The sequence below is a fragment of the Sinocyclocheilus grahami genome, unplaced genomic scaffold (assembly GCF_001515645.1).
Source record: "Sinocyclocheilus grahami isolate Dianchi unplaced genomic scaffold, SAMN03320097.WGS_v1.1 scaffold1149.1, whole genome shotgun sequence".
Taxonomy (NCBI): Eukaryota; Metazoa; Chordata; class Actinopteri; order Cypriniformes; family Cyprinidae; genus Sinocyclocheilus; species Sinocyclocheilus grahami.
The window spans coordinates 174,329-190,478 of NW_015506328.1; the positions used below are offsets into that span (position 1 = coordinate 174,329).

Below are 16,150 nucleotides of genomic sequence, written 5' to 3' on the forward strand. Positions count from 1 at the left end.
ATTTGTAATTGTATATACATTGTTGTGATTAATTGTGGCTGGAACAATAATGTAGCTGTAAAAATAGTTGCCTGCTGAAATTGAAATGTATACACATCTTCATCATGACTCGATAGACACGGTGAGTTTGTCTTTACTACAGGTTAGATGTGATCACCTCATAATAACAATCCTGTCAGATCGTCCATCCTTTGAGTGAGCGTAACGTTACAGCTCGGCCGATCTGGTTTCGTGGTTAAAGTTAACATTTTCCACATGTTTCCATGTTGTTGTTGTTGTTGTTGCTCAGCAATGGCATGGACGTGATGTTGTCTGGGGGTGTGGCTAAAGGAGAGTGGGACGGTGGGCGGGGCTCGGGGGGGTGACTGAAGGCGGTGACTGTGTAGGTCAGACCTCAACTTTTTACAGAAGTCACAACGGTTCGTGAAAAATCACAGCTACTTTATGCAGGCTGTGTGCATTTTACTGTGGACTGACTGTTTTGAAACTTATATGGTAGTTACACAGCCCCTAGACCTCAGTCATCGTGAAAAAAGCCAGGAAATTTCAGTTTTGACCATATGGGACCTTTAAAGGGACTTTGAAACAATCCAACGCTCTCCATTGTCTTTCTATTGCTGGAGGCTGCCTCCTTCTCATTTCTGACTTATAACAAAAAGCAGAACAATATCTAAAAGCTGCTGTGCTAAAAAATAAACACATTAGTTCTTAAACTAATGCGAAAGTTTTGAGTTCTGAAACTTCCAGGATGTTTTTATAGTGTATTGACCTGTTATATGTCATACATTTCATGACCCCTTTAATTATGAATCACATGATTAGCGAAAGTATGAAACGTATAGAAACATGTAAGACTGTAAGTGAAGTAACTATACTTTTTTCTTGTGTCTTGATCAGTTTTATTACACTATTAGTAGGATATGTAGTATTTATAGTAATAGTTTTGACATCATTCCCAGGATATGAATTTTTGATATTAACAATTACATTTTCACTAGCTAAATTGATAATTTTTTATATCAGGAAAAAAAAATTCAGTAGGTCAGCTTCAATATAGTCAATGTAAAAATTGATATTTGTAATTGTGTGTTCACTAGTTGTGCATTAGTTCACTTGGCAATAATTTTACATAATTTGTGATATCAAAAATATACCATTTCAACTATAAAACGACTAAGTTTTCACTAGTTAAAATGCAACTTTATTGATGTTAGAAATGCAATTTTTACTCATGGAAATGCTGATTGTTGATTTCAGGAATTACATGTGCACCAGTTAAACATTAATTCATGATATCAACAATTCATAATAATTTTAACTAGTGAAAACCGAATTGTTGATATCAAAAATGTATATCCTGATGATTAAACGTCAAAACGGCTTGCCATAATAATAGTACCATACTCACAGGCATTATATTTGGACTGTATTGCTATATCATCACCCATTTATATTATATATAAATTATATATATTGTTTTATACATACATATAATACACTCATGTTGAGATATACTCAAGCTCTAATCTAATAAATGCGACTATAGGGCATGAAGATGTTATGATTTTCTATAGAGCTGTTCTGGAGCGATGTGCATAATGAGATGCACTAAATAAACGTGACTTGACTTGAAACCACACAACAGAAGAGCGGTTTGTGTCTCTGTGAGGGTCATCTTCTGCTGTGTTCCAGTGTCTGTGGACCGGATGGACATCACGAAGGGTTTTCTGGAGGATATTTCTCGCCCGGCCTCCAGTGAGATCAGAAGGCCGAGTCGAGATGGTGGCAGATCTCTGGAGGTGCTCAGTGCTGACGCCACACACTCAGAGGTAGAGAAACTCCTTCATCTCTTCATCCGAGCGTCTGCAGACGGAGAGAACTAACGGCTGGCTGTCTCCTAAAGCAGGTTCACAGGTCCAGCGCACATGAGAGGACTGATCTAACCGCAGAAAACAGCTCGGATCAAGGTAAACGTGAGCGACTGGACAGAGAACAATAACTGGCTTCTCTTCTGAAGGAGCTGCTTTCATCTCAAGATTAACCCCTTAACTGCCACCCCCCATTTAAAAAAAAAACATCCAAACTTAATTGTTGTAATTTATGAACACTTTGGAATACAAACCTAACCTAAGATATTTTGTAACTCTAACCCTAAAGAAGAAAATCAGCAGATTATTGCAAAAGTGGAATTTTTTCAAAAATATCAAAGTTATAGAAGTTTAAATTTACTGTAAATAAAATGCACTATATTCATATTTACATAACAGGTTTTACTCTAAAATTGGTATAAAATTAAAGCCTTATGTCTAAATAAGTTATGTTCCAAATTTGAAGTTGATATGAAAAAAATGTAGGTTCCTGTGAGATTGTATTTAGGGCGTTATATCACAAACAGCCACCGGGTGCCATCCAAACTCCACTGAATTTTTTTAATGCATTTTTCTGTCACAAATGTCTAGATTTCTCTGTCAATATTGCTATCTCAAAGTAACCACCAAATATGGAATCCTGAGACTCAGACCTTTCCAGTGATATGTGTTTTGTCAAAGATTTGATTGTAAAAGAGTGTAATGCATTTTGTAATATGACACTTGACACTGCCCACTAAGCGGGAGGAGACCGCCAAAACATTTTAAAGTACTATTTCCATGGTAACACAATGTCCGATTTCAAAATGGGAAAATCTTGGGATTCTAAGCTTTCAAATGATATATAATTTATGATGATTACTAAAACATTTGATAGAGAAAAAGGACAACAACAAAATTAAGAATCTTGATTTGAATTTATCTAAGTTAAAGTTTGAATAATTCTGTAGTGCATTTTTGCCATTTATGTTTTTATTTTGTAAATATGTCGACATATGTTTTATTTTTTGTAGTTTTTTAGTTCCAAGTCAGCGTCATTGAGATGCTATTATAGCTTTTGTTAATATTTTGAATTAGATCAAATATATAAATTAATTTAATTATATTAAATTTTAGTTAGTTTTTGTAACTTTGTTATTTTTGTTGTTTAAATGTGTTTAGATATGTCTATATAGGTTTTATTCATTATTATTATATTTTTTTATTATCAGTTTTTTATTTATTAATCATTATTTTGAGTTATTTTAGTGCAAGTTCAACTAAATCAAAATGAGAAATGTTGCCTTAAAAACTAGCTGAAATAATTTTTTAATTTCTCACATTAATATATCAGGTTTTGGACAAATTTTGCACCCTGTCACTAAATACCAACCAACAACAACAACAAAAAAAAGCTAAATAATTAAATAAAATCGCCAAAGCACCAAACCTACATAAACTAGCTCAGACCAGCGCACGTACGTCTTATGTCTCCTAAGTGCTCTACTGATTATTTCACAGAAGAGTCCGATGAAGAAAATGAAGATCCGGAGTTGAGAGAAGCCATAAAGAAGATGAAGAGACTGGACCGGGTTCTGGCTCTCCGGGCGTCAGCGGAGAGAGAGGTGAAGCAGAGAGGAAAGCAGCAGCACCAGAGACTCTGGCAGGAGCTTCAGGTCCGTCTGTGGATCAAACACACCAGCGCTTCATACAGACGTCTGTGTGCTTTACTAACACTGACACACCTTACAGACCGCGAGTCTCAGCATGAGCAGCAACGAGATGGAGAACACCAGACGCTTTCTGGCACTGACACCCAACAACCGTGAGCCTGTCAGACTTACATAAGATAATAATAATTATACATGTGTCTCTGCAGCACAGAAGCAGTGTTGAGTCGCTGGGGGATATTTGTAGCAATAGCCAACAATACATTGTATGGGTCACAATTATACATTTCTCTTTTATGCCAAAAATCATTAGGATATTAAGTAAAGATCATGTTCCATGAAGAAGTTTCCTACCGTAAATATATCAAAACTTAATGTTTGATTAGTAATATGCATTGCTAAGAACTTAATTTGAACAACTTTAAAGATGATTTTCTCAATATTTAGATTTTTTTGCACCCTCAGATTCCAGATTTTCATGCTGAATGGTTCACTCTTATTGTCCTCAATGCGCTTCAGATCAGGACGGTGATGAAGTGGATTTTGTCCCCGTGTTTGAGACTGAAGTTCTCGATCTGAAGAGTGACGTGAACGCGAGACACGAGACGGACGGTAAAGGATCGAAGCGTTCTGCAATAATTTCTGAGTCGCTGTGTCATTGTTTCAGTGTTTACAGAACATGAAAAACTTGGTGTAAAATCAATTTTCACTCAGAAATTGCTCATACATGTTACAAATATTTACGAAGATGGAAAGTAACACATTGACATTATTGAGGTCGGAAGGCTGAAATAGTAGTTTCTTGTAAACCGAAAAAACCCCACATTTTTTCTACAGTGTGTGAATGAAAGATTGTATAGTTAAAACTGATACGGTCAGCTTTAAATAAAATTCATGTCAAGGACGTTCACAGCTCATATCTCACTATTAAATCGAGTCAGTTCAAGTCAGTTTTATTTATTTAGTGCTTTATACAATACAAATTGCTGAAAATAAGCAGCAAAATAAGCAGTTTTAAGAGAATTATTTTTTCATAAAAAATGACACCTGTTTTTTTGCATTATTGTGACATTACAAGTTTTTTCACTCAGAAATTGCTCATACATGTTACAAATATTTACGAAGATGGAAAGTAACACATTGACATTATTGAGGTCGGAAGGCTGAAATAGTATTTTCTTGTAAACCGAAAAAACCCCACATTTTTTCTACAGTGTGTGAATTAAAGATTGTATAGTTAAAACTGATACGGTCAGCTTTAAATAAAATTCATGTCAAGGACGTTCACAGCTCATATCTCACTATTAAATCGAGTCAGTTCAAGTCAGTTTAATTTATTTAGTGCTTTATACAATACAAATTGCTGTGTTAAAAATAAGCAGTTTTAAGAGAATTATTTTTTCATAAAAAATGACACCTGTTTTTTTGCATTATTGTGACATTACAAGTAAGTAACCTTTATTTCTGTAGCGCTTTAAACGGTACAGAATGTTTCAAGGCAGCTTCACGGAAATAAACCGTAAAATATCAGTGTTAATTGTAAAATTCTGTAATTATGAAACAAACTCAAAGCAGCTCTACAGAAGACAATAGAGTCGTTATTCAGATCAATTCACTTTAATAGTGATTTGTGACTTTAATTGACAATCAAGCAGATTATTTAAAGTATGAAGTACTTTTATGCAGTTTGATTGTAGGTAATATGCCATGAGTTTCATATGTGAATATGACATGTATCTCTTTTCATTGTGTTTCAGCAGCTGATGGAGGATCAGCCGTCAGACAGCAGACAGCGAGGAGCTGCTCGCAGCAAGTGCAGACAAGACTTTGTCAAGAGAAATATTGAGGTATGTCGAGGTCACGATTAGAGTACGACTGATCATGTGGGTGAAGAATGCTGGAAGGAGCTGCTGGCGTACGGTTTATTGAAGGGCTCGTCCCGTTTGTTTTTAAAAAGTCTGAATGTGATATTGATGCGTCAGGTGGTCTCAGGGGGAGGGGCTTGCTTATTCTACAGAGCTTCTGATTGGACAGAAATGAGTGTATTATGATGTCATTGAGAAATTTGGTCTGTTTTCCTGTGCAAAACTCACATTTGTGTTCCATGGGGTCTTTAAACATGGAAAGACATCCATTCATGAGAGCACAGGTGTAATGTAGAATTAAAACCCGCAAAATTGATTCCAGCTCCACTGCAGAAACTGATGCTCTTCCTCAGTATTTATGACTTGTTTTCCAGTACACATTTCTTACATTTACTGGAGATGCAGAAGCACATCAGATAAGAAAAAAAGTGGTCAGAAAATGAGTTTATGATTAAAACAAGCACAAATTTCTGCCAGTGATCTCAGACACATCAACTAAATTCAAAGCTGATTTTTCGGACCACATTGGCAGATATTTGTTCTTGTTTTAAGCGTAAACTCACTTCATTTTGATCAATTCCTGGTTATTTTCTGTCATCTCCAGCAAATGTATCTTTCTGTGGGTCTTAAGAAGCCTTTATTCACCCTTCCTCAAATTAAAGCCTTAAAAGGTCTTAAATTAGAAAAGAAAGTCTTAAATTACATACAGTTGTGGCCTTAAATGTTGCATATACTGCAAAAAATGAATTCCTTCCTCAGTATTTGTGTCTTCTAATACAAATATTTAAACATCCTTAAGATATGAAGTCTTGATGTCTGCCAGTGGAGAATGAAACTTGTTTTCCCTTTGAATTAAGTTGATTTTGGAAGTCCATTGGACGATGAACTCACTTTGATTAGTTTGTCATTCACAGTAAATGAATCTTGATTTAAGAATCTTAAATCAAAAATGGAAAACAAGACAGAAATGCTGAGGAAGAACATGAGTTTATGTAGTGACTGGATCATGAAGCATATGTTTGGTTATTTGACTGAAGGTGTTTGTGATTGTTCAGCTCACAGAAGCGTCAGGAAACTGGTTTCTGCTCACGCAGCAGGAGAAAGAGAGAATAGAGGAACTGCTGAAAGATCTAGAGGAAGAAGAGAACAGCAGCGACCTGCTGACTGAACCGCAGGTACGGCTTCATACACGCATATTAGTCTTCACTAGTACTAGTGATCAGTCCTCTGAGACGCTGTATTACACAAGTCTCTCTGCGAGTGTCTGACTCTTTGACCCCGAGAGACATCAGTCTGATAGTAAGATGTTCAGATGTTCCTGTGGAAGCTTGTTTCGGTCACTTTTTCATCTTTCAATTCTGGCTGTTTTTCTTTCAATTCTGAGTTTATAGCTCACAGTTCGGAATTTATTTTTCATGATATTTTTGTAAAGACAGCGCTGTGTGAGCTCAACTTGCAATTGTGAGTTTAAAATTATATATACATTTATCTTTCTATGTTCTATGTATTCTGTATTCTCTATTTTATATTCTTTCTGTTCTGTATATTAACTATATGAAATTTTCTTCTAAGAATTGTGAGATATGAACTTAGAATTCTGAGAAAAATTTAATAATTGTGAGATATGAACTTAGAATTCTGAGAAAAATTTAATAATTGTGAGATATGAACTTAGAATTCTGAGAAAAATTTAATAATTGTGAGATATGAACTTAGAATTCTGAGAAAAATTTAATAATTGTGAGATATGAACTTAGAATTCTGAGAAAAATTTAATAATTGTGAGATATGAACTTAGAATTCTGAGAAAAATTTAATAATTGTGAGATATGAACTTAGAATTCTGAGAAAAATTTAATAATTGTGAGATATGAACTTAGAATTCTGAGAAAAATTTAATAATTGTGAGATATGAACTTAGAATTCTGAGAAAAATTTAATAATTGTGAGATATGAACTTAGAATTCTGAGAAAAATTTAATAATTGTGAGATATGAACTTAGAATTCTGAGAAAAATTTAATAATTGTGAGATATGAACTTAGAATTCTGAGAAAAATTTAATAATTGTGAGATATGAACTTAGAATTCTGAGAAAAATTTAATAATTGTGAGATATGAACTTAGAATTCTGAGAAAAATTTAATAATTGTGAGATATGAACTTAGAATTCTGAGAAAAATTTAATAATTGTGAGATATGAACTTAGAATTCTGAGAAAAATTTAATAATTGTGAGATATGAACTTAGAATTCTGAGAAAAATTTAATAATTGTGAGATATGAACTTAGAATTCTGAGAAAAATTTAATAATTGTGAGATATGAACTTAGAATTCTGAGAAAAATTTAATAATTGTGAGATATGAACTTAGAATTCTGAGAAAAATTTAATAATTGTGAGATATGAACTTAGAATTCTGAGAAAAATTTAATAATTGTGAGATATGAACTTAGAATTCTGAGAAAAATTTAATAATTGTGAGATATGAACTTAGAATTCTGAGAAAAATTTAATAATTGTGAGATATGAACTTAGAATTCTGAGAAAAATTTAATAATTGTGAGATATGAACTTAGAATTCTGAGAAAAATTTAATAATTGTGAGATATGAACTTAGAATTCTGAGAAAAATTTAATAATTGTGAGATATGAACTTAGAATTCTGAGAAAAATTTAATAATTGTGAGATATGAACTTAGAATTCTGAGAAAAATTTAATAATTGTGAGATATGAACTTAGAATTCTGAGAAAAATTTAATAATTGTGAGATATGAACTTAGAATTCTGAGAAAAATTTAATAATTGTGAGATATGAACTTAGAATTCTGAGAAAAATTTAATAATTGTGAGATATGAACTTAGAATTCTGAGAAAAATTTAATAATTGTGAGATATGAACTTAGAATTCTGAGAAAAATTTAATAATTGTGAGATATGAACTTAGAATTCTGAGAAAAATTTAATAATTGTGAGATATGAACTTAGAATTCTGAGAAAAATTTAATAATTGTGAGATATGAACTTAGAATTCTGAGAAAAATTTAATAATTGTGAGATATGAACTTAGAATTCTGAGAAAAATTTAATAATTGTGAGATATGAACTTAGAATTCTGAGAAAAATTTAATAATTGTGAGATATGAACTTAGAATTCTGAGAAAAATTTAATAATTGTGAGATATGAACTTAGAATTCTGAGAAAAATTTAATAATTGTGAGATATGAACTTAGAATTCTGAGAAAAATTTAATAATTGTGAGATATGAACTTAGAATTCTGAGAAAAATTTAATAATTGTGAGATATGAACTTAGAATTCTGAGAAAAATTTAATAATTGTGAGATATGAACTTAGAATTCTGAGAAAAATTTAATAATTGTGAGATATGAACTTAGAATTCTGAGAAAAATTTAATAATTGTGAGATATGAACTTAGAATTCTGAGAAAAATTTAATAATTGTGAGATATGAACTTAGAATTCTGAGAAAAATTTAATAATTGTGAGATATGAACTTAGAATTCTGAGAAAAATTTAATAATTGTGAGATATGAACTTAGAATTCTGAGAAAAATTTAATAATTGTGAGATATGAACTTAGAATTCTGAGAAAAATTTAATAATTGTGAGATATGAACTTAGAATTCTGAGAAAAATTTAATAATTGTGAGATATGAACTTAGAATTCTGAGAAAAATTTAATAATTGTGAGATATGAACTTAGAATTCTGAGAAAAATTTAATAATTGTGAGATATGAACTTAGAATTCTGAGAAAAATTTAATAATTGTGAGATATGAACTTAGAATTCTGAGAAAAATTTAATAATTGTGAGATATGAACTTAGAATTCTGAGAAAAATTTAATAATTGTGAGATATGAACTTAGAATTCTGAGAAAAATTTAATAATTGTGAGATATGAACTTAGAATTCTGAGAAAAATTTAATAATTGTGAGATATGAACTTAGAATTCTGAGAAAAATTTAATAATTGTGAGATATGAACTTAGAATTCTGAGAAAAATTTAATAATTGTGAGATATGAACTTAGAATTCTGAGAAAAATTTAATAATTGTGAGATATGAACTTAGAATTCTGAGAAAAATTTAATAATTGTGAGATATGAACTTAGAATTCTGAGAAAAATTTAATAATTGTGAGATATGAACTTAGAATTCTGAGAAAAATTTAATAATTGTGAGATATGAACTTAGAATTCTGAGAAAAATTTAATAATTGTGAGATATGAACTTAGAATTCTGAGAAAAATTTAATAATTGTGAGATATGAACTTAGAATTCTGAGAAAAATTTAATAATTGTGAGATATGAACTTAGAATTCTGAGAAAAATTTAATAATTGTGAGATATGAACTTAGAATTCTGAGAAAAATTTAATAATTGTGAGATATGAACTTAGAATTCTGAGAAAAATTTAATAATTGTGAGATATGAACTTAGAATTCTGAGAAAAATTTAATAATTGTGAGATATGAACTTAGAATTCTGAGAAAAATTTAATAATTGTGAGATATGAACTTAGAATTCTGAGAAAAATTTAATAATTGTGAGATATGAACTTAGAATTCTGAGAAAAATTTAATAATTGTGAGATATGAACTTAGAATTCTGAGAAAAATTTAATAATTGTGAGATATGAACTTAGAATTCTGAGAAAAATTTAATAATTGTGAGATATGAACTTAGAATTCTGAGAAAAATTTAATAATTGTGAGATATGAACTTAGAATTCTGAGAAAAATTTAATAATTGTGAGATATGAACTTAGAATTCTGAGAAAAATTTAATAATTGTGAGATATGAACTTAGAATTCTGAGAAAAATTTAATAATTGTGAGATATGAACTTAGAATTCTGAGAAAAATTTAATAATTGTGAGATATGAACTTAGAATTCTGAGAAAAATTTAATAATTGTGAGATATGAACTTAGAATTCTGAGAAAAATTTAATAATTGTGAGATATGAACTTAGAATTCTGAGAAAAATTTAATAATTGTGAGATATGAACTTAGAATTCTGAGAAAAATTTAATAATTGTGAGATATGAACTTAGAATTCTGAGAAAAATTTAATAATTGTGAGATATGAACTTAGAATTCTGAGAAAAATTTAATAATTGTGAGATATGAACTTAGAATTCTGAGAAAAATTTAATAATTGTGAGATATGAACTTAGAATTCTGAGAAAAATTTAATAATTGTGAGATATGAACTTAGAATTCTGAGAAAAATTTAATAATTGTGAGATATGAACTTAGAATTCTGAGAAAAATTTAATAATTGTGAGATATGATCTTAGAATTCAGAGAAATAAAGTAATAATTGTGAGATATGACATCTTTTACACAAAATAAACTATTTATGTTATAATAAATACACTTCATTAGAAGAATAAACATTAATTCACACAATATCCACCGTGCATCTTATATAATGCAGCTTTGCAAGCGCAACGAAGCTAACTTGGTTTTGATCTCGCTGTATTCTCACACATGCGCTTCTAGAAATAAATTAGTTTAACAGAGATTCACATAGAAAACAGCTGTTTTAAATTGTAATATTTCATATTTTTACTGTATTTTTGATCAAATAAATACAGCTGTGGTGAGCAGAAGAGACTTCTTTCAGAAACATTGAAAAAAATCTTAATTATTCCAAACTTTTTGCTGCCAGTGTGCATGTTAGTGTAGGTTTTCTTATGATTTGTATTTTCTTCAAATGCAAGATTATTATTAAACATAGCATTCAACTGTTTATAACCCAGGGTTATTATAGTGAATTAAAAAAAGTTAGTTTCCAAGGCAACATTTCTCATCTTCATTACGTTTGACTTGATGTACAAAAATAACTAAAACTAAAACAAAATAAAAATTAAAAAATATATAGACATATTTAAAAGACAAAAAAAAACACACAACAAAACTACTAAAACTTTAACTAAAATTAACATGAAAGCAGAAAATATAAAAATAAAATCCAATTCAAAATATTAACAAAAACTCTCAATGATACAAAAAAACACTCTTAGAACCTCTCCATATGTTGTGCAGTAACGTCTGTTATTACTATCTGGAGCTATATGTTTATATTCCAGTTCAGTACGGCGGATCTATGAGCTCACAGTCATTATAGTGAGGCTTTTAATTACCCATAAGTCTTTGCTGCACGCAGGCAGCATGCCAACGCTTACCTCACCCTCGCCTACCTCTGACCTCAGCGCTCGCCGCTCGGCCTGATGGGAGATTCGCTCGTTGGGAAACAGAAGGATATTAGTCAAGACTTAGATATTTGGCTTTAAAGGGCTCTTTGGCCGAGCGTCTGAGAGCTGCAGTCAGGATATCGTGTGAAGTCCAAGAGCAAATACCAGGAAAACCGCTGGGCTTTATTGTCATGCGAGCGCTTCTGCAAAACAGCAGGAAATCTGTGACGGAGGCCTGCTGAGGATTTCACCCTCAGATAATACATGTTATTGAGAATCTTCCTATTGATAATCCTTTAATCATGTTGGACTTTGTTTAACCCTTTAAAGCCTGCTTTATCATATTTAATATGATCTGCATGATCCAACCTTGCTGTCACTCAATCTGCTGCACGTCTTCTGTCTCTGATTGAGAGTTTAGAGTGTGTTATCCAGTCGAAGCTCTTTCAGTGTAATTCTGGATCTTGACTGGTTTTGATCAAGTAAGCGTCAGAATAACGTCAGTAATATCTCCAGATGAACACTTACTGCACTGAAGCAGCTCAGCTTTACTTGATTCTCCATCAATCATGTTTTAGAGTCTCAAATCTGATCCTCAGGATCTTTTGAGGAGCGTTTGTTTCCAGAAGCTTTACTTTCACTGTTCCTCAGCGGAGGAATGATCTTCACAAGCCTCCAGAACATCTCACATCTTCTGAGGAGCCTTTATTTCTTCAGCTCTCGATCACTGCATTATATGTTTGGATCAATCTCATCTTATATTACTGGAGATATAGAGCCACGGCTGATATTTAGATCATGTCAGCATCTGCTCTACTGTTAGAAAGATGTCACTGATTAAATATCAGCATCTGCAGCACTTTCATGTTTTTGCTCAGTTTGAGTCTCTGAATAAAATTGAGCTGGTTTTCGCATTATTTCGTACTATATTAGCCATGAAAGCCTGAAAAAATGATCATCCTGACATATTTTGAGGAAGTTCATATAAAGTCAACGGGGGTCCAGTATTGTTTGGTTTCAAACGTTCTTCAGAATATCTTCTTTCCTACAGGTCCTACAGGTTTGGATCGACACGAGGGAGAGTAAATGATGACAGAAAGATCATTTTTGGGTTAAATGTGCTGAAGGCCGGGTGGAAATAAAAACGAGTAAAAGATAAAAATAAACGATAAAAAGAGTTATTTATGTCTCCTCTGGTTTCCAGGTGGTCTCGTCGACTCTATCAGTTTGTGAAGGTTTCGGTCCTGAACCGTCTGAACTCCACAGTCTCCGTCACATTGACTCCAGACTGCAGCTGCTACTTCCTGTGCAGGACTTCCTGTCTGTGCGGAGCCCGTCGCAGGTACTGATCTCTGCTGATCGTTAGCAGTCCTGCTTTCTATCCAGGATGGTTTTGTGGATCACGTACACTGATCCAGATCAAAAGATCTGACAGTCTTTATTTAAACTCCTTTCATTTTTTCCAAAATTCTATATTTTCCTTTTTATTTTATTTTTTTCTAGATTCTGTTTTAATAGTTTAATTACATTTTAAGACATTAGACATTGAAGATTTTATCAATTGGAACAATAAAACTTTAACAATTTATAAATTATTTTAGAAAAGTTTAACAATACTAGTTCCCTGTATATAAAATGTGTGGCGTTTCAGGAATTCTTGAGTTAATCTGTGTTTTATGATTTAATACAAATGTATATGATCAAAGACAGTGGCAATCAAACGCATAACGATGTAATTAATGAACGAAATTTGAATAATTCACATTCTTAAAAAGCAGGTTTATTGTTTAAATTAAAACATGGACAAAATAATTGTGATACGGTGTGATATTCCTCACAAAATTATGTTTTAATAAACAATATTATCATTAAATCATTATTATTGCTTTGAGAAGTGCATTCAGTAACACTTTACTTATAGCTTTTATATATAATGCATTATGAAAGTAGTTTTAATGCATTAATTATGTCTTGAAATGCACCTTATAATGCATTGTATGATCTGATGAATAATTGTAACCATAATGCATTATAATACTAATCTATTCATTGTTACACCTTTAGAAAGTATAATGCTTTAAAACACACGACAAACAAACCTTCACATTATAATGCTTTTACAATTATTTCTGAAAAGATACAATGCATTGCCATGTACATTATGAATACCTTTTTAATGCATACTGTATAATTATTCTCATAGAAATGTGTTGGAACGTTTGCTCCACTCGAATCCCAGTTTCTGCCATATTTATCTGTTTGTCTAAAAACTCACAATGGTGTTGAGAAACGCTTTTGGGTAGAATAACATGATCTTAAGTGTGTGAAGTCCAGGAGGTTTTCTGGTGAAGTGGCCTGATGTTTTGAGAGGGTCGTTCCTCATGAGCTGCTGTCAGAGATCTGGACGTGTTTCTGTGTGATCTGATGGACGCAGTGGTGACTCTCAGCAGACTGTGTCTAATCGATGGAAACGACAGAGATTGAGCCCAGCTGGGAAATGTGGGACAGAGATGCCGGAGCGTCTATCGGAGGTTTTTCTGACTCACATTTGGCTCTGCTCATGACTTTCAGCCTGCGATCGGAGCTGAGTCGTGTTTTGTTCTGCCGTTGTTGTTGTGTTCTGTTGTCATGTGTTCAGCGACTGGACCGAGTCCCAACATAATCTGCTCACAAGCTGAAGAACGAATCATAGGCTGAAGCTGCATTTCTCTCTCTCTTTGAGTGAAGGTGCAGCATTGATTCATGTGCTTCTGATCTGCTGCTGCTTCTCTAATACTGCAGGAATGTGTGTGCGTGTTACGCTGCAGTCAAACCCAAACTTCACTGAACATTAGTCTGGTCTGATCTGGTGTGGTGTATTATTCTTGGTATAGTCTGGTGTGTGTGTGTGAGTGTGAGTGTGTGTGTGTGTGTGTGTGTGTGTGTGTTCTGGTCCAGTGTGAGTGTGTGTGTGTGTTCTGGTCTGGTGTGTGTGTGTGTGTGTGTGTGTGTGTGCGCGTGCGTGTGCGAGACTGAGTGTGTGTTCTGGTCTGGTGTGGTGTGAGTGTGTGTTCTGGTCTGGTCCGGTGTGTGTGTGTGTGTGTGTGCGAGTGTAAGAGTGAGAGAGTGAGAGAGTGTGAGAGTTAGTGTTAGTGTTAGTGTGTTTGTGTTTGTGTTAGTGTGAGAGAGTGAGAGTATGAGAGAGTTAGTGTTAGTGTGAGAGAGTATGAGAGTGTGAGTGTGAATGTGAGTGTGAGTGTGAGTGTTAGTGTTAGTGTTTGTGAGAGTGTGAGTGTGAGTGTGAGTGTTTGTGTGAGTGTTTGTGTGAGTGTTTGTGAGAGTGTGAGTGTGAGTGTGAGTGTGAGTGTTAGTGTTAGTGTTAGTGTTAGTGTTAGTGTTTGTGTGAGTGTGAGTGTTTGTGAGAGTGTTTGTGTGAGTGTTAGTGTTAGTGTTAGTGTTTGTGTGAGTGTGAGTGTTTGTGAGAGTGTTTGTGTGAGTGTTAGTGTTAGTGTTAGTGTTAGTGTTTGTGTGAGTGTGAGTGTGAGTGTGAGTGTGTGTGTGTGTGTTCTGCAGTGGTTCTCGTGAAGGAGCTGCTCAGGGAAAGTCTGGCTCTGTTCCTGCTTCCACGTGGCACTGACCAAGCGTCCAGAGCTCTTCTGACTCTGTGACTCATTCAGTCTCTGCTTTCATAAGAGAGACGCCAGTTTCCAGACCGAGCATTACACAGCCTTCAGGAAGACTTCTGAAAATTAACATTTACATAGCAGTCAACATTTACATATACACTATATTTCCGTTGTAGTTATTTTAGTGAAAGTGATGGTGATTTATGGTTTGTTTAGGATGTGAATCATTTCAGCTCTGCTCTCCTCTATCACTGGACTCTCACCACAGTAACTATAGTAACATTTATAAGTGTGTATATTGAGGTCAAACAACACATTCAGTCATAAAAAGTTCAGTTCAGTTTATCAAACCCAAAATTGTGCCTGTTTTGAATCTGACTCGAGTTCATAACGCTGTGCTTTATGATGGACGGTGGTCATACGTCACGTGAGAACACTAGACGGTCTGTCATTTCATAAACAAACGTGTATTTAGTGTTGGTGATGGCCAGTAAACCAGTGCGAGAATGAGCCTTCTGAATCCAGCATGTTTGTTTAGATCCCATGATGCATTTCACTGCATTCATATACAAACAGAACAGCAGAAGAACCGCAGCTGCCTTCAGATCAGAGATATTATAGTATATTGATGCCTTTGGCAGATGATTTTATCGAAGGCTCCTGCATCGCTCTGCTGATGGTGTTGTTAATGTCATGTTTGAGCTTTATGTCTGCAGTCACACGGTCACAGGAGAATCCTGCAGCTCAGAACTCTGATTCGCTCTAGTTTTCTGTGCTTTTGGATTTCAGAATCTACTTCTTTCAGGCTTTTGCCTCATTTGACTCCAGATCCAAACCAGCCCAGAGTTCGGCTGTATCAGGATGCGTTCACTCACTCACACACACACACACACACACACACACACACACACACACACACACACACACACACACACACAC

At 33.5% G+C, this 16,150-nt stretch overlaps 1 protein-coding gene across 1 annotated transcript in view; it reads left to right on the forward strand.

Annotated features, from left to right (window-relative positions):
- fsip1 (fibrous sheath interacting protein 1) overlaps positions 1-16,150 on the forward strand; it is a 43,945-nt gene that overhangs the window by 3,039 nt on the left and 24,756 nt on the right. The window contains exons 3-10 of the mRNA XM_016253005.1: positions 1,693-1,829; positions 1,904-1,967; positions 3,369-3,523; positions 3,600-3,672; positions 4,037-4,188; positions 5,275-5,364; positions 6,438-6,557; positions 12,811-12,948. Of these exons, the coding sequence (XP_016108491.1) occupies positions 1,693-1,829; positions 1,904-1,967; positions 3,369-3,523; positions 3,600-3,672; positions 4,037-4,188; positions 5,275-5,364; positions 6,438-6,557; positions 12,811-12,948 (929 nt within the window). The remainder of the gene's footprint in view (positions 1-1,692; positions 1,830-1,903; positions 1,968-3,368; positions 3,524-3,599; positions 3,673-4,036; positions 4,189-5,274; positions 5,365-6,437; positions 6,558-12,810; positions 12,949-16,150) is intronic.